The 18,087-nt window shown below is 37.0% G+C and overlaps 3 protein-coding genes across 3 annotated transcripts in view; 1 reads left to right on the top strand and 2 right to left on the bottom strand.

Annotated features, from left to right (window-relative positions):
• Nucleotides 1-108: 108 nt before the first annotated feature.
• Nucleotides 109-10,282, bottom strand: LOC113500430 (TBC1 domain family member 5). Its single transcript, XM_026881221.1, has 13 exons — nucleotides 10,094-10,282; nucleotides 9,950-10,017; nucleotides 9,432-9,566; nucleotides 8,224-8,323; nucleotides 7,967-8,083; nucleotides 7,434-7,561; nucleotides 7,117-7,167; nucleotides 6,511-6,613; nucleotides 5,711-5,829; nucleotides 5,229-5,371; nucleotides 4,620-4,767; nucleotides 3,781-4,027; nucleotides 109-3,230 (listed from the first exon to the last, which is right to left on the bottom strand). The coding sequence occupies exons 1-13, from the start codon at nucleotides 10,094-10,096 to the stop codon at nucleotides 2,970-2,972; spliced, it is 1,623 nt and encodes a 540-aa protein (XP_026737022.1). The 5' UTR covers nucleotides 10,097-10,282; the 3' UTR covers nucleotides 109-2,969.
• Nucleotides 10,283-10,846: 564 nt separating this feature from the next.
• Nucleotides 10,847-13,737, top strand: LOC113500431. The gene has a single exon (XM_026881222.1). The coding sequence runs from the start codon at nucleotides 11,171-11,173 to the stop codon at nucleotides 12,617-12,619; it is 1,449 nt and encodes a 482-aa protein (XP_026737023.1). The 5' UTR covers nucleotides 10,847-11,170; the 3' UTR covers nucleotides 12,620-13,737.
• Nucleotides 13,738-13,936: 199 nt separating this feature from the next.
• The window catches only part of LOC113500433 (transmembrane protein 181), a 17,849-nt gene continuing 13,698 nt past the window's right edge, over nucleotides 13,937-18,087 (bottom strand). Inside the window, exons 11-12 of the mRNA XM_026881224.1 lie at nucleotides 16,621-16,845; nucleotides 13,937-15,918 (exon numbers count right to left, since the gene is read on the bottom strand). Of these exons, the coding sequence (XP_026737025.1) occupies nucleotides 15,782-15,918; nucleotides 16,621-16,845 (362 nt within the window). The 3' untranslated portion in view covers nucleotides 13,937-15,781. The remainder of the gene's footprint in view (nucleotides 15,919-16,620; nucleotides 16,846-18,087) is intronic.

The raw sequence follows: 18,087 nt of genomic DNA, 5'->3' as shown, positions 1-18,087 counted from the left end.
ATCCACCCTGACTGTGGGAAGTGAGGAAGTTTGTGGATAAGCACGTTATCCTAATACCTAAAGTCTGGATCGGTAAGTTTTAGACGGTTCAAAATTAAAACACAAACAGTAATTGGCAAAAAAATATTCTTTAATCAAAATTTAAATGGCCCAATACATACCATATATACGTATAATATAGTTGTTCTTTGGCTTAAATCTAAAGAGCATATATACACTTATCTTGCACTATGTCCCATTGTACAAAACTCACTATGATAACAGCCAATATTATTTAAACATTCAATACATAACAAGCACTATCACAAAATATATAAAATCTATGCTTAATATATTCAAACCACGTTTATTTCGTTTGTTACTTCGCTTCGTATTGCGATGGATACTGTTTTAGCGATTATATTATATATTACACTACGCGTTCAATTTTACAATTTAGTAGTAGTGTTTATTCAAAATATATATAATCTATGCATATTAATATTGGAACCACGTTTAGTTACTTCGCTTCGTATTGCGGTGGATACTGTTTCAGCGATTATATTATTACACTACACATTCAATTTAACAGTTTAGTTGTAATGTCTATTTTGTACCTGTTACCTGTTATGCTTTGAAACAAAATATTAAGTAAAACTTTTAGCATATCTATCAATGACCAACTTTTTACTATGATTTAAAAAGGCAGGGCAATTAAAAGCGCTTTCTATTATTTTTTACAATACAGTTGTCTTTAATTGAAATCGCATTTTTTATCAAACTATTTCTGATTTGTTTAAATAAATCACTTAGTTTTGAACTTGGGCATACACACATGGCTTACTTAAATATTTTGGCTTAGTATAAGCTTAAATTAACTTACAATAATGAACAATTTAATCCCTTTTAGACAGTTTTACATAGATTCGTAATCCATATAGAAGATACTTAATTTTATATTCTTATGTTACTTAATATGAATTTGAGTATAAAGTTAAATATAAAATCATTTTACGCCAATATTTATCTCCGAATTCTGAGGTACAGTTTTGATGTTCTTAGGGGCCTGCCACCGCCTCTAAATGTAAGATTATAGGAAAAAGACGGCGCTCTATGTAGTGTAATGTTGCCGTCTCTTTTCCACAACTGTATAATAATACTTTAAGAAGCGGCCGTGGGCCTCCAGAAATCTACCTGTTGGCCCTGTTGCACCTACAAGAGAGTTAATAGTCGATCCATAAATTGACATTACACAGTGTTATAGAGATATAACGGATTTTATGTACATGGAATACTGTAGAGAATAAATACTGTAATACAGATAAATAATATTCCATAATATAATTTCTGTTTCGTATAAAAATAAATAAATGAAACGTGTAGTCCTAATATTATCAAGTTCATTTCTATTGCTAGTTTACAAGCACGTTCAAGAATAAAATTAACAATATTTTCACCTTGAAAAGTCAGTTGGTTTGTTTCGGTAAAACGTTCAATGAACGTTCGTGAAACGTTTAATTTAACATAAGTAATTGTTCGATTCACGTAATTTATAAATCAGAGTATTTTATACATCTTACAACTAGAAAAATCACATTAGATTATCATGGTTTTAATTCTGTTGTACTTGCAATTATTGAACCTAGTATTTATAACATATTAGCAAGAGGGTAGATCATTATTCTTTTCTTTATCCTTTTCGCATTCCATCAATTAACCAATTTTGCGAGTACTACAGAATCGTGAACGTTTAAAAATGGAGCGAAAAAATTGATTTTATAATTAAATGCACCCTTAAGAACCAACAATACGCATAGAATAATTACATTAAAGGTATATTACGTTTTAAAACATTAAATTTCCTAGATACCAAGATTATACTACTTGTTAATTAATTATATTAGACTTATAACATACCAACATTCTTGACTTCTATTAAAAATGACGAGCTACTTTAGAAATAGTGCAATATTTAAAAAACAAAGATTCGAAACATCACGTCACCTTCTTATGATCAAACTTAAAATAATTTTGATGATTATGTATACCCAAATGAAACTTTACTAAAGATATTCAAAGAATGATCTTCCTACTATCATCTTCTAAAGCAAGATTGATGTAGTTGTAGAAGGAAGATAGCGCACTAAATAGCGTAGTGTTGTCTCTTTCCGACAAATACAAAAGTACTGGTCAAGATGATGGCAAGTCTCAGGTTGCGACATAATACCACGAAGGGCAGAAACAGCTTTCGCCTTAATCTTAAATGACGTTAAAGATTTTACATGCTTTATAAGACGTAATTTAAAAATATATTTATAACCTAAACACTTATTCAAATTTAGAAATTGAGCTTTATAGTCTGACCAGATACATAAATTAGTTAGATATGTACTTTGTCATTTTTTTATTGGCAACACACTGAATAGTTAAAAGTGAGCAGTGACTAATTCATTCAATAAACCACCTCTTTTGTACTTAACATTTATGGTAACTGAGTATCAATATTTTGAATAATAATATTATTATAATTTCATTACTTCAAATGTATTTTGTTTCTTGAAGAATTATTGTATTTATAATATTCATGACCCACAGAAACTCTGTTTTACAAATATTTTTTACAATGGCCTATGAGTGTTACAGCTAATGGGTTGCCAGTATTTTCAACTGGGGTTGTAAAATTGAAAATGAACACCCTTTTTGATGCGGTTGTGTACTTGTGTAGGATTGTTAATCTTCACGTGCTTTCGGTACGAATCGGTCGACTAGTTATTATTGCACCTTACAAAAAAAAAATACGATTTCAGCACTTATAACTGTGTAGCTTTTGGCAATTTGCCGACAAGGACCAATGCATGGTCTGAGCGAAACTGTTTTAATTCAATTACTGTTTTGTCATTTTAATCACTGCTACATTGAAAACACCATCAAACCGCACTTATTCAGTTCAATTAATGATAATAACTATACAACATAATTTTAGTCCTTAGTCATTCTGTCCTTAGCCTTAAGGGGTCCAAGCACGGAAGATCACTAGGTTGGCTTTCGCCTTGATGGAACACTTTAAGTGGCACTTCTTTGACCTTGCTGACGGGTTTGATTACCTGTTTCCCTGTGTCCCGTCGGTTGATCATGGCGACGGGGACCAGCTGTCGACGGCCTCCCTTCTCGGTTGATTGACCTTCTGCCGCTTCAAGCGCTGTCTCCACATCAATTAGGGCATGGTTGCGGCATTGCAGGAGGGCTGCAAGCTGTAAGACGAAATTATATATTAATTTTACTGGGAGTTCAGTTGTGTAGTTTTAGTGTTAATTTAAAATGCGATTAATGGTAGTAAAATTTGGACCGAACATTTATGATGAAATGTCGAAATGTCAAAAAGTATTTTTAACCCCCGACGCAAAAACGACGGGGTGTTTTAAGTTTGACGTATGTGTGTGCGTATGTGTGTAATGCGGTTTTTTTTGTTTGAAAGGTATGTCAGTCGAGAGTGTTCTTGGCTATGTTTGGCGGAAATCGGTTCAGGTTTTCAAGGTCATCAGGTCGTTTGTTAGGTGTGATAGGAATATACCACGCTTACTTTACTTGCAAGCATATGTGGGATTTGATAATTGAAACACTAATGTCAGAACCAAGGAGCTGGTCTGCTGTTAAGGCTCGAAGGTAGGAGACGTAACCCTGGTCAACCTTTTAGTAAACCCATAGAGTTTGGGGTCACTGAATTTTCTTCACTAGTTCTCTTCATTGCTCGCGCGCCACGTCCGCGGCCTCCGCCCTGAGTCCGTCGCGCGGTGTGTGTACCTGCAGTATCTGCTGCAGCGGCTGCTGCACGCTGGGCGGGGGCCGCGGCAGCGCGTGCGCGAGCGCGGCGGCGGCGGGCGGCAGCTGCGCGCGCAGCAGCGCCAGCGCCGCCAGCTCGCGCGCCACGTCCGCGCCCTCCGCCACGCCCTCCGACCCGGAGTCGTCCGCGCCCGGCCCGGGGCCCTGCCGGACCTCCGACGGGACCTGCTCAATACTCCAGTCCTTTGTGTTTTCAGCGGCTAAGTGGCTGTAGGTAAACACGGAAACAAATGTAACAACACCTCTTTTGATGTGTTTTCGAATGGAGTTACAAACGAAACGATGAGTTCCAAATAGAATGAGTCTTAAATTACTAATTTCAAAACATACAATTCAACAAGGACGTCTCCTCATCACGAAACGGAAGATCTTGATAAAGTACGAAACAAATTAAACTGAAATAGAATTTAGTCCTATGCAAAGCCTTTGACACTGTAAATCGTTTATCCATATCGAATAATTACGAAAATAACGCTATTTAAGACATTGCTTTTGTTATCATGCTTAATAATACATCATGATAACAAGACAATCAATCTGATAAAAAAAATATACTTAACACGTTTATGTAAATGTTTATGTCGGTTACCACAAGGCTGTACTCTAGGTCCCAAGTATTAACTTTCAATTCTACTTAAATATTTAAGTTTACTACACAGTCAAAAGCACAGACAAGATAGACAAGACAGTTTGATAAGTGTCTTTTCAATATGCCTTTCTATTTCACACACAAATCACAAATCCACCAATATAGTCAAGGGCCATACTGTGCGTTTGCTATGCGTCGTTTTTGCACTTACTTATGATTAACCAAGTGTTCCCTTGCAGGCGGTCGTGGGTATTCAAGTGGGCTGCAGAGATGTAACGCGAGGGCACAGACGTGGCCCACACACAGACATACAGGCCGCATTAATGCTGATAGGATCACACCTGGGTCTGGGTCTAACACTAGAACAATGGTGGAGACGGTTTAGTGTTTTTTTTTTAACAATTTTTTGTGAAAACCAACAAGTTATTATTTCAAGCAGGTCACTTTTGAATGTTACAATTTTATTATGATTTTACTTGCGTGGGTCCAAAATCTCATTTGTATCGAGAAGAACCGGTAAAAAGTATCAGAAGTTAGTCTTTTAAAAACAGAGATTTTTTCATGTTATGTTTATGTAACAAAGACACCCAGACTCAGGATAAGCATTCTTGGAATACTTGTCTCACGCGGGAATCGAAAGCGCGATACGTCGCGTTCAGTGGGTTTGATATCGTGCCGTCAACCAATCGGTTATTCAAGCAGTCAAAGTGCAGTCATTTGCCAAAGTTTTGCGTATATTTATGCAAGAATAACGTAGCATAGCGTAGGGGTTGTCAACAAAAAAAAACTAAAAGTGGACGGATTATCTAAAACAACTTACGTGTGGTCCTCATTGATATCAACATGGCGACTATGACATAATGCAGGTTCGGTAGCATTGGTCCGTCGGCGAACAGGAACCCCCATAAATTGGGTATTTCTGACCGAGGGAACTCCCGCCCGAATAACAGTCGTAGCCATCGACTAAAATAAATAACAATTTATTTAAAAACTGGTTTTATAACTTGCCGTCATTTTATTCAAATAATGACCTAGACAAATATAACAAACCAGTTCTTAAAACGACTTTGAACAATCAATAACAAAAGTCCATGAACTCTATAAGATTATCTAGGCTTACAATTTCAATCAAATGCTTTGAATTACGATCAATCCTCCAATCCTCCAAAATTGTACTAAAAAAATACTGAATAACAATATTAGTTTTTTTTTTTCATATTTGGGAGTTATTGAATCGCTTTGACAATATTCGATAGTTTATAATACAACCATAATATTGAAAATAGTGTCCAAAAAACTTACATTCCGAAGAGTTCCATAGATATATTGCATTGTACTAAATGTGTTGACAGCTCCAGATCCAGAGGCATCAGATACTCGTCTCTCACTTTATCCAAATATCTTACTACCTCGTTTGGATTCTATAACAATGGCAGTGATATAGTAAAATAGTTTCATAGTATTGGTATACTATTGTTACTTAAAAGCAAAAACATGATATTTCATCAATGCATTAGAGTTTCTTAATTGCCTTATGCCATTGAAGAAACAGTATTATTTTTCTGTGAATTTATTTGAGTATTTTGAGTCATTAAAATAATGGCATAAAATCATCTAAGACAGTATGAATACAAATACTCTACTTTTATATAGTTTTTATTTTTCCTCATATCGTTGGCCTAGCCTTTTCCCAACTATGTTGGGGTCGGCTACCAGTCTAACCGGTTTCAGCTTAGTACCAGTGTTTTACAAGGAGCGACTGCCTATCTGACCTCCCCAACCCAGCTACCTGGGCAACACGATACCCCTTGGTTAGACTTGTTGTCTGACTTTTCAAGCTTCTGACTACCTGTAACGATTGTCAAAGATGTAAGAATAACAGCTGGGACCCACAATTTAACGTGCCTTCCGAAACACGGAGGAACTCGCTATGACAAAGATGTTCACCCATCTACGGACCAACCGCGTCAAGCATAGCTTAACCAGTGATCGTTTCACTTATGCGGTTATAGCATGTCCACGAGCTCCTTATTTTTCCTCATATAATATAAGAATAAATTTTGTATCAACAAATAGATATACATTTTCTTATGTTTACTTACGTGAGCCATTTTAGAAGTGGGTAGTCTCCCGCACGAGGTTGGCACGATATCACCCGTAGTATAAAATCTCTCTAAACCTTTCATTATTGCACTGAAGAGCATGCTAAAATAATAAGAAAATACACCAATATAATATATTATTCGCACTCTCAGTAAATTTTATAGTCAATGATAACAATACAGACAAAAATACAATATATTTATAGCTATTTATATCCCATTTTCCAAGTTGGGTCAAACTGCACACAATTAGCAAATTTTATTAAAATCAGTTAAAGTAGTTTGGAATATAAAGACAATCAATTCGACACGTAATTTACATACTACATTAAGATAATCATATGGTTATCGTAATAAAGAAAACCAGTTACGCAGGTAAGTAGAAAAAGTTTAAACTACTTAGCTTTAACTTAAAAACCGCGTCGGGCACCGGTGACCGACGCGACGTTTAAGGACGTAGGACTGATAATAAATTAAGTGTCAGCTGTTTATAGTTTAAGGTTTACTCTGTCTGCAGTCCTTTCACCTTAAGAATATGAGAGTATTTTGGCAACCTGAATATACTTGTATCATCTTATTGATATGTTTAAGAAAATATCTACTTACTAGCTATCATGTTCTAAACAATCTTCCTTTAATATACACTTCAATTTTTCCCTGAAACAAAAAATCATTTTTTATTTATTGTTATAATTATAAAAGTTACAATGTGATCCATCTCGAATCGAAAGTTATATAAGCTTAAGGCCTAAGGTCGACGTCGCAAAACTTAGCAAAAATGTTCTAAGTACATTATTCATACGCATTTTAACGATGGTTTGATATGATTTTTTCTGATGCATCCTCGGAACGCAGTGTTGTAGCCCGTTTAAGCCATTTGGCAAACATATAATCTACTACATATTTACAAGTACAACACTTACCCAATATCATCAGGCGCGAACTTTCGATCTAGATACAACTCGAAGAGCAATGGCGCTAGGATTTCGTGCATACCTTGTCTATAACCCACGTTTGAATGAGAACGTGCCCAGAAGAATAAGATGCGGACCTAAAACATTCAGTAGGGTAGTTAGAAAATTAGAGTGATGTGGAAATGAGTGAGTGGAGTGGAAAATGAATGAGTGAGAAGAATAATCTATGAGTGAGTATGAGCTTATGCTTATGCACATGACCGGCATGTCTTCGACACGGATCTTCGACATCAGGTGCCTTTTTGCCTTCGGCAACAGAGAAATTTCTACCACTAGTCATGAGAATTAAAGCGTGAGTGGAGTGGAAAATGAATAAGTGAGTGAAGTGGAGAATTAATGTCTGTGAGTGAGAAGCAAATTAAATGAGTGTGGTAGGAAGAGATTAAAAGAAAAGGATTTAATTGAAAAGTGTAATCCATACATAATTTATTGCCAACATATGTCTCTTTACAGAAAATAGTCTTAATATCTGATTCCCTTACCATCAGATCCTGAACTTCTTTATCCCTGAAGTACAACTCCTCAGGGAATGTCCTGACGACATCCTGCAGTATCAGGGTTTTCAGCTCATTATCGCAGAAATGTTGTTTCCATACACTCTGTAACCAAACAAATATTTTAATCTCATATAAATTCATATACCTAGTTGGAACGCAACAGAGCTCTACTAGAGCTAAAGTTCGCTTTATCTTCCTGAGGGATCTTAGGCCAGGTAGGTAATTAATTCAAGTGCATTTACCTCATCATCTTGTGACAGTGGGTCGTCTCCAATCACAGCTCTCGGGTCCATAGATAGCTTTGAACTCAAGTCATTGTAATAGTTTCTATGTGTCTTTAAGCTGTAACAAAAGATCAAAGGTGATAATGGCTTTTACCCATGATTAGGAAGGAGTAGAGAGGCGGAAGGGAGAGGGGAAAAGGAAAAGTGGGGGAAATTCAAACGCATCAATTCTCAAAAAGACTTAAGTCATACGTAAGTCAGGCATAATTCAATATTTGACCCATGTCATGGAAACAGGGTTAGTTTCATAAAAAAGCATGAAAATTAATGTTACATTTTCAGACAGAGAACATACAAGTCAGTAATAAAGTTATTTAACTTCAGTTCATCTCAATCTTATTATTACTAACTCTTAACTCACAATAGTTATCTAAAACAAAGTTTAACTTTCTTATCAGTTCATAAACATTTAATTAGACTAATATTATTACACACTAATTACTAGAGAGTGGTTTTGACTCTTACAATAATATGTATGTATAAAAACTTTCTCTTTTTTAATATTATAAAACAAAGTCACTCTGTTTGCCTATTACACTTTCACAGCTAACTCTCAGAACCAGTGAGTAGTTCAAAATAAAATTCTAATAAAGGACTAAGTTTTTCATCTAACCCAACATACTGCTCCATTAAACAGGACGCATTGATTGCATGCCAATAAACTTGAGGGTGAAAATTACTATACCAAAAGAGGTTACCATAACAGACATAATAATCAATTTGAGTTGATAATCAATATACAAAGGGCCTATCAATAAAACCTAATTGCAATAACATCAAGACCTTTCGTAACAAAACAATGATTTCTGAATCATAAACTCTACCAGAAAGTATGACTCAGTTATAAAATAGGTTGTAAAGAAAGAAGTTCTTATTTAAGTTTTTATCATTACCATAATATATTAATAGGACCTTCTTGTTTACTGCAGTTCAATGACACATTAATGACAACAAAATACAATGAAATAGAAAAGTGTTATGATAATAATATGCATGTAGATGTGTGGAGGAATATTAAAACCTCCTTGTAGATAAGTTCAGTACAAATATAAAATTGTCCCAAGGGGAGGGGGCTTCATTTACTTATGGAAGTCATCTCAAGCATTGCTGCAGCTCAAGGGCAGTTTTGGAAGCAAGATTATGTTGAGAAGGTGTAATAGTACTACCTTGATACCATATCCATGTTTGGAGGTGGCAGGGATTGTAGTAGGATGGCCCACGCCAGGCTGCGAGGTCGAGGCAGTCTCTGATGTATAGCTATGGCCTTCAGGTTCTCTACACTCCATGCTGGTAACTCCAACCTGATAAGAAGAAAATAATAATCTTCTCTTAATACTTTTATATTAATTTAAATAATACAGACAGCAAAATTTGCCAGATTAGAAATTAGAGATAGAGAATGTTTTGATAAACATTGTATACAAACTGAAAGTGACATAAATAATATAACAGTTAACTTTTTAATCTTATCTGATTGTTTAATGATTACAAGCTTTCATTCCTGGATAAATGACTAGAATTGGTATGCATTAATTGTGTATTTTTACTTGGATTAAATATGTTTACTATGAAAACATTAAAGTACCTTTTGTCTAAACCTACTGACTGAACAGCTGTGTTCAAAGCAAACACTTTGGACAAAGAAAAATAAAAACAATCTGAAGTCAAGAGAAACAATACTCACTGATAATCTGAGACCTCGCTATACTTCTTCGACGGAGTATTCGGAGAACTACCAGCACTATTGTGGTCCTGTCAAACAATTTAATTTGGTAATAAAATAATTCTATTAATATGAATCGAAAGTCCAAAACTGCACATTACTAACCATTATTGTATGAGTTATATCAACACATTTTATCACTGTATCACTCAAATATATAAAAGGCACAGGAGTATATTAGTTTCTGTGTTTTAAAATATTGTTTGATTTTAATCTATTTCCCGAGTTTATCAATGTGATAACATCACAGATTACAATAAATATTCTGTTTTTCGTGACATTTGACAGTGACGTTTATTAGTAGAGGCGATCCATTGTTTTCTCGTAAGTCGATATTTTTATGCCGATAACTTGGCTCACATAGTGCCAAAGTAGAAAAAATAATCAAAGTAAGATAAAATGTCTTCAATTAGTTTGACAACAAATGACTTTTGTTAAGCTTCGCCTTCTCTATTTGCCTTTTTTATTTTTAATAACATTAAGGGTCACGATAAATTCCGAAAATCAACTTCAAGTCCCAAACTTTACGTCCCAAATGTATCATCTACCCTGAATCTGTATTTGTTGAAACACACAATGTGTATTTACTTAATATTTTTAATTGATTTACTACTAAAAATAAATATCAATTGAACAGCCCATGCTACATAAGATTGTGAAACTTCATGAATTCTGAACGTTGAGATTATTTTAATTCTTTTCTTCTTTTGTAGATTGTAATTACGTACAATGTCACCAAACGAACAATTAAGTAAATTTGTGAATATATTCGTTAATTAATTTTGAAAGTATAGTAAATAATTTAACAAAAAACGAGCATGTGCTTAGCGTTTTTTTTTTGTCATACTCGATATCGTTTGACGTTGCGTCCCATCTCGCTTGCGCACAGTGTGCAACAGCAGTCCCACAAAGGTTTATGAAGTCTGTGGATCTATGGATCTTTCTCTTTTTAGTCAACGCTCTCGCTCTGGATAATTTTGTGAATATAGTTTGCACCGAGTGTTTTGTAACAGTGTTTTAGAAGATATCTACATCTGTGACGATCCTTATGAGTGATAAATGTATTCAATCTGCGCCGCAATCATGGACTGCAACGCATTAACCGTTAGTGAGCTGTGCGGGCCGACATCGCAAGCGCTGGCCTCCCTCAGGTTTCGATGACCATAAGCGTCAGCGGGAACCATGATCGCTAATCTGCCGCTTCTCTTTGCCAACGGCAACCCGACGGCGCTGAACATTATAAATGCCGCGCAGCTGGAGAAGTTCATAACATTCATGGTGACCTGTTCCTGGGGTCATGATACCGCGAAAGATATTCGTCAGCCGCCGTGGTGGCCCAAAGACGTATTATTCTCGCACCCGTTCGTCAGGCCCTGCGTGGTGCCTAAGGATTGGGAGGGGAGACTAAAGAACTTAGTGAAGAAATGCTACGAGTACCACAAGAGCGCGTTTCTGCTGGTGTTCTCAGCTCAGCTTGCCCGGTACCCGGCGAACAGACTCAGGTATGTGGACAACAGAGATCACACCACATCACTGTACTACAGGCCCAATGGCAGACTCTTGGTGACATTCAGGAATGAAAACATGCACTATGATAAAAATAATCCCAAGACTGTAGATGACTCTCATCTGAAATCTACTGATATTTACCTATGTGACAATTGTGACAGTCACTTTGATAATCTGGATATCCTGAAGGCACATGAGAGGCTATGTAATAACGAGAATGTACCAACAAGCACTTGCAATGGGGGTTTGCCTGAGTTTTTGACTGCTCTAAAGCTGCAACCTCTTGGGCAGAAATATGAAGAATCTAGTAATACTGTACATAATACTATTAATGACTCCAAACCGAAGAATAACAGAAATGCATCAAATGTTGAACGAGGTCCTCCATATCCATTCTCCTCGCTGGCTTACATGAAGAATAATAAAACAAATGCTCAAAGAGATGTGACCTACTCTAGAGAGAGAATAGAAAGGTACTGCTGCACTTCCACTCCTTTTAGTAAACAATATAATGTGAAAGGCAAAAATCAACAATTTCCAGTGCGGTACAGGCGGCCCATTGACTACTGGCACAGGAAACATATCTTCCCAGATCAGAGACACAAAAGAGTACTCGACTTAAAGGCTCAGCTATTACTACTGAAGTGCAAGCCCGTATCAGTTCATATAGACCGGATGTCTCTTGAGAGCATACAAGAATACCTGGACAAATTAAGAAAAGAAGCTGAACGCAAGCAGGAGTGCATGGAAGACAAGGATATAGTATTTGTTGATGGACTAGATTGTGACCAACCAGTGGACGCTGAGATGAAACTGTTGGATCCATTAAAGCGTTTGGACGTTGAGTGTGAAGTGATAGACTTGTGTTCGGATGACGAGACTCCTAGTGTGAACGAGAACTGCGACCCGCGCGCGGGCGTGGCGTGCGTGATGCGCGGCGGCGCGGTGCTGCGGCGGACGGCGGCCACGCCGCAGGCGCTGCCCGCCGAGCCCTGCGGCGCGCGCCAGCGCCCGCTGCCTGCGTTGCCCGCGTTGCCCGCCGCGCTGCTGCAGCCGCACCCCGTCATTCTCATTGCACATACTCACAACAATTTACAGACTATCGATATATCTCTAGATTGAATTCCTGTTATAATTTATCATTAGGTACATTGCTAGTTATTATTTATTACTCCTTCATGATTAAAACTTTAATGTCAACAGAAAGTTTCATTTCATGTCCATTAAAGATTTTTAACGACATCCCTGGCCGCCATTTTGTCGAGGGTTGTTTCTTCAAAATGGCCGATAAGAATGTTCTAGTTATTTATTACATTTAGTAAACAAATAATAATTTATATCGCTAGTTTATAAATTGTGGTATAACTAAAAAAAAATGGTGTTGCGCTTGCGCATTGCGCGCGTGGTACTGATACCGACACTTTTCTATAACTTCAATTGGCCGTAACAACATGGCGTTGATTTGCAGTCAAGTGATATTCATATATTTGATGCATTCTACAATTAATTTTGTTGTTTTGTAATTATTGGAGGCCGATGTACATAGTTTAAAATATGGGACCTTCCATGACGCGTTAATATGAATATTATCTCAGTTGACGATTTCCTCGTTATGAGTGTGGCATATATTTAGCTACTCACGTTGCATTTATTCTGAGCAAAATGTCACATGAGAATGGTTATTCGTCTCTCCGAATAACCATTCTTTTTGTCGGTGCTCTTACCGACAAAAAGGCTGTAGTATTCATTTTGATCGAAATATTATGTAAAGATATAGTTTGCATTGCTTATTTTTCATAGGATGACTTCAATGAAGTTTGTTAATATGTGAATAACGTTTGTTTTAATAGATTGTAAAGTCGTTCTAAATTTATAACAACTGCACTTCAAAAAAAAATCATGTAAACACTCGTAAAGTCCCGTTTTCAAAATCTGAATTTTAAAAATAGAAATCATGACTACCGTCAATTGCTGTCATATTTAAATATTAACCGACGATGCAATATGTAGTCGGAAGTGTCTCCAAGGAATAAGACTCTTAAATTGTTCGTCGATAAATTACTAATTACTTACGTAGCCAGAGCTCATCTACTTTACATGAACGTAAAATGTGTCGCAACGCCATCCATTGTATTCTGGAGCTACAGCCGTGATAACGAGAGTATTTTTCTTTACCTTTTGTAATTTGGAGTGGAGCTGATAACTACTTTTATTGAGTATACTTTATTTTTGTACTGTGATCTTTAATTCTTAGTTTAATTGTTACAACCCAAAGGTTAGTGTTAGAACATGTAAAAAGAATCATGTTCTTTTCAAGTCTTTTACGTCTAATTGACGAATGTAATAATAAAGAAAGATATATCAAACCTTGCCTTCTATTGTATTGTTTATACTAAAACGCTGACTTGCATTTATTGCATGTTGCATTAATGCAATTTGCACTCATACATTTTGCAAGTAAAGCATTTGTTTCTCGAGAACGTTAAATGCTTTCTTTCACGTATTTAATTTATGAGTATGTTACAAGTTCGTTAATGCCATAAATATTACAGAAATTTTCCACGACTGTTTCTCTCGAGGGGAAAATTTTGCAATGTAAAGTTCGAGATATTCCACTTACCCTAATGTGGAGGGGAAATATAGGATCGACAGAGCTCAGCGTAGCGAATTCTTTCTAGAAATTGCCTACCGCAAAGTGTCTTGTTGCATACATGATTGTTATTTTGATGATCTTTTTGTTTTTGCCTTTGTTTAGCTTATCCAATTTCTCGAGATTATTTATACATGGTATTCAGACTTCCCTTTGAAGGGAGACGGATAATTGACGGCATATAATCATGTTTGCTCTTCTCTTGCGTTTTATGTCTCCTTCTCTATCTTGTTTAAGCCTGAAGTCATCGCATATGGGGTATGTTAATCAAGAAACCCCTGAGGTTGTTGGGAAAGATGTAATTCCAGTTGTAAAATTCCCAAGTTCCGAGAATCTTTACACTTTGGGAAAATCGCTTTTGGACAAAACATTGAAAGGTTGTATTCAAGAAAGACACGAGTCGTGCTGCCTTTTATGAATGTGAAACGGAATGATACATCAAGCAGCTGATACAGCAAGACATGTTTGAGGGCTTAGAGATTAAATACAGAAGAACAAGATATTGGTGGTCTGTTTATGTTGGCAAACAAAACTGGTCTTGCAACTGTTCTATTACTAGGGAGCGGTCGCTCTAGCGACTACTTCGAAGTGGATCGTCTGTCTAGAACTTGTGTGACCTGCTATTTCATGCACGGAATTTCCATAAAAAATGGATTTGGGCTTACTAAATATGATATCAGAAAAAACGGGCTTACTTTGTTTTGAGATTGCAGGCGTTGGGGTGAGAATAGAAACTCAGTTTCTAACTATCCAGGAGCGCATCGATTTCTTATTGCTCTTGTTTATACTGTACTCACCGTGCACTGGTGTATTGGCTTCACTGGTTTACATTGTTGCTTACCGAGATAACTTAGTAATCGTTCTCAGTAACTTACTCTTCACTGGGTTCGTTATAACCAGGAACCCGCTAGGTCGTTGACACCGCAGTCCGCGAGTCTTGCCATGACTATTATGCAATGTTAGCATCAGTGAATTTAATAAAAATACCTGTGAATTTGTGCCACAATTCTAAAGTTTCAATCAATAGTGCTTATTACTACTAAATGTTAAGTCTAATGTGAGGCCAACGAAACGTAGGTTTAATACAGATATAATCGCAACCTACTTTAAATAACAATTTTATAGACCCAAGATATCCATCGGCAGATAAAGGAGATTGGTTTAAAACAAAGGAGAAACGCTCATCCTTTAGAGCCACATTCTTAGAATTCCGGTTGCTGTCTGGCTCAGCATGCTGATTTGTATTCTGTATTCATAGGTAGATATGGCAGGCGTATCAGCTGCACCTTAACTTATCGACCTTAACGACCCTTTAGAAAATGTTTAGTTGATGACGTCGTTACGTTAATCGTTTAGGATGCTTTAGAGAAACTGTTGCCAGGCTATTGGAAATGCCAGTACCTATATAATTGCTTAATGTAGGCGGTAAGTACATACAATAGCGCGTTTGCCTACAATAGCGCGTTACAAACAAATATTTAGATTGAGCTTACCTAAATATCGAATTACATAAATCATCAATGATTAACAAAAGTTAGGGTCAAATAAAACGAACCATACATTCTAATTTGTTTTAGAATTTTATAACAAGAAAAATTTACATTTAGGTACGCAAAATATTTTAAGTTGATAATTCAAATATCTTCATCAACAGTGATTCTATGGTGGGAGGTGAGCGGGCGGCGGCTTTCCTCGTCTGAACCATAGATAACCTCTTCGTCCGAGTCGTTGATCATAGAGAATGCGGGGTTGTCTTTGGTAATGGTCGTTTCTGGAACAATATGATATGGCGGAATTCTTTTTGGTAAGATATGAAGTGGAGCTGCTAGAGAATGAAAATGCAGTTTCATTACGCGAAACAAAAAATATGGTAACTTACTTTAGAGAAGACCTTAGACACGAATATCTTTAATAAACATAAATTACCTACGTAAATAACGTAATTGATAAAAGAAAATCGTGTATTAACTTTTAGCACAGCATTTGTTAATAATTTAGTGGACATTTCAATTATTTTCATGAGCTCATGAATTGGGATAGACAAAGTACCTATTTACACTTGAATTGGAGTTGGTGTTACAAGTCATAAAATATAGCCTTCCCTTATGTCTGCTAGGGAGCAGTCAGCAGCGTAGGTAGATGAAAAGAAAAATAGATTTACGACCTATCAAACGTGTATGTTCAGCAAGTTTTCAATAGATTTCAGATGCTAATGCAGCTAGCTTACGAAATTTTCCTAACAACACAACATGAGTCTTCTAAGTCTGCCAGAATACCTACCTGTTTCTCATATTAATTACAATAGGGTTTTATGGCTTTTTTAGTACTCCGAACATGTATTCTGTTCAGATAAGCAAGTTGCGTATAACAAATTTTGGGTGTATGAACTATGAGCTATATCTCTAATCGTCTAAAGAACTAAGCCTAATAGTTAAAGCATTGACACAGCTACAAAAGCATGACATATGCTTACCATGAATAGCGCCGCCCCCAGGAGAGTAGAGGTACGCCAGTATGTAGATATAGAAGTTGAAGAGTCCGTACATGGCCATGAAGGGGGCGGAGGTGTCGAAGTGAACCTTGGGCTGCGCGGCCCAGTGGTCCTGCAGCGCGGCCGGGCCCCAGCCCTGCAGCCCCAACACCGACACTATGCTCGTCACCGTGCCCACTACGATGGACAGGCAACGGAGGCGGATGTCTACAACGAGAACAATCATTTTAATCCAGTTGTGTACTACAACCAAGTTGGTCGAACCAAGACTCTTTACCAAAAATACGTAGTTTAAGAGCAAAGGCTAAAAAAGATGTGACACAAAAAAGCTGTTGTCATTGAAGAGGAGTTGCGAGAAGAAAAGATAATTGGTCCCCTCTTTCACGTGGATTTCGATCGTAAAAAGTGGGATAGAGCTGGTTTCCTCAAGACATTTGAGTCAATAAATCTGGTTATTTCTCCATTTTCTTAAATAAAGTTCGGAAGTCCACGAAGACATACTCGGAGTAAAAGAAAAATAACCCATAAACCAAGAGTCTAGTAAAGTTCCTAAGAGTCTAGAGTTAGGGAGTTAGAGAGTTAGAGAACTTACCAAAAAACGGCATATTCCTCAAATCGCTATAAGCTTTTATGATTAGAATAAGTAAATATAAGAAGTAAACTACAATCGAACTGAAGAACCATAGTTTCACGATCTGAAAACAAGAAATATGACATTAGAAGTAATATGGGCAAAATTGTATGCCTATTAAAAGCAGACGCATCATTTTTAGGTGTCAGGTGTCTAATCATCATCGGCCTAGCCTTTTCCCAACTATGTTGGGGTCGGCTACCAGTCCAACCGGTTTCAGCTGAGTAACTGTGTTTTACAAGGAGCGTCTGCCTATCTGACCTCCTCACCCAGTCACCTGGGCAACACGACACCCCTTGGTTAGACTGGCTGTCAGACTTTTTCAAGCTTCTGACTACCTGTAACGACTGTCAAAGATGTAGGAATAACAGCCGGGACCCACAATTTAACGTGCCTTCCGAACACGGAGGAACTCGCTATGACAAAGATGGTCACCCATCTACGGACCAACCACGTCAAGCATAGCTTAATCTGTGATCGAATCACTTATGCGGTTATAGCACAGCCACGAGCTCCTCCTAGTCAGGTGTCTAATGTAATGTTATAATGATGATGATCCTGTCGTAAGTATCGTTCAGTTAGACATAGGTTCAGTTATACGTATAGCAACCAGAATTTTGAAAACGGTTCTAATTCTTTATGAAGGAGGAAAGTCCACTTACGGGGTAGTTGGGGTTCATCATATAATTGTTAGTGGGATCGAAAAAGCCATCGTACTGCTGCCAGAAAGCTAGGATGATGCCTGGTACCACCACGGAGATGACCAGCGCTTGCTTGCTCAGGTAGAACGAAACAACTCCTCTGTCATTCTGAAAAGG

The sequence above is a fragment of the Trichoplusia ni genome, chromosome 14 (genome assembly GCF_003590095.1).
Source record: "Trichoplusia ni isolate ovarian cell line Hi5 chromosome 14, tn1, whole genome shotgun sequence".
NCBI lineage: Eukaryota > Metazoa > Arthropoda > Insecta > Lepidoptera > Noctuidae > Trichoplusia > Trichoplusia ni.
Note: the sequence above shows the minus strand (reverse complement) of the source record. Positions and strands in the feature narration are given on the sequence as shown.

Bases quoted from the DNA above. Each gene is read 5' to 3' on its own strand.
- LOC113500431 (XM_026881222.1), top strand. From the start codon at position 11,171: ATGATCGCTAATCTGCCGCTTCTCTTTGCCAACGGCAACCCGACGGCG.
- LOC113500430 (XM_026881221.1), bottom strand. The intron at 8,084-8,223 runs GTAAATGCACTT...GTTTGGTTACAG, and splicing joins CACTGTCACAAGATGATGAG to AGTGTATGGAAACAACATTT. The intron at 3,231-3,780 runs GTACACACACCG...TTCGTCTTACAG, and splicing joins CGCTGCAGCAGATACTGCAG to CTTGCAGCCCTCCTGCAATG.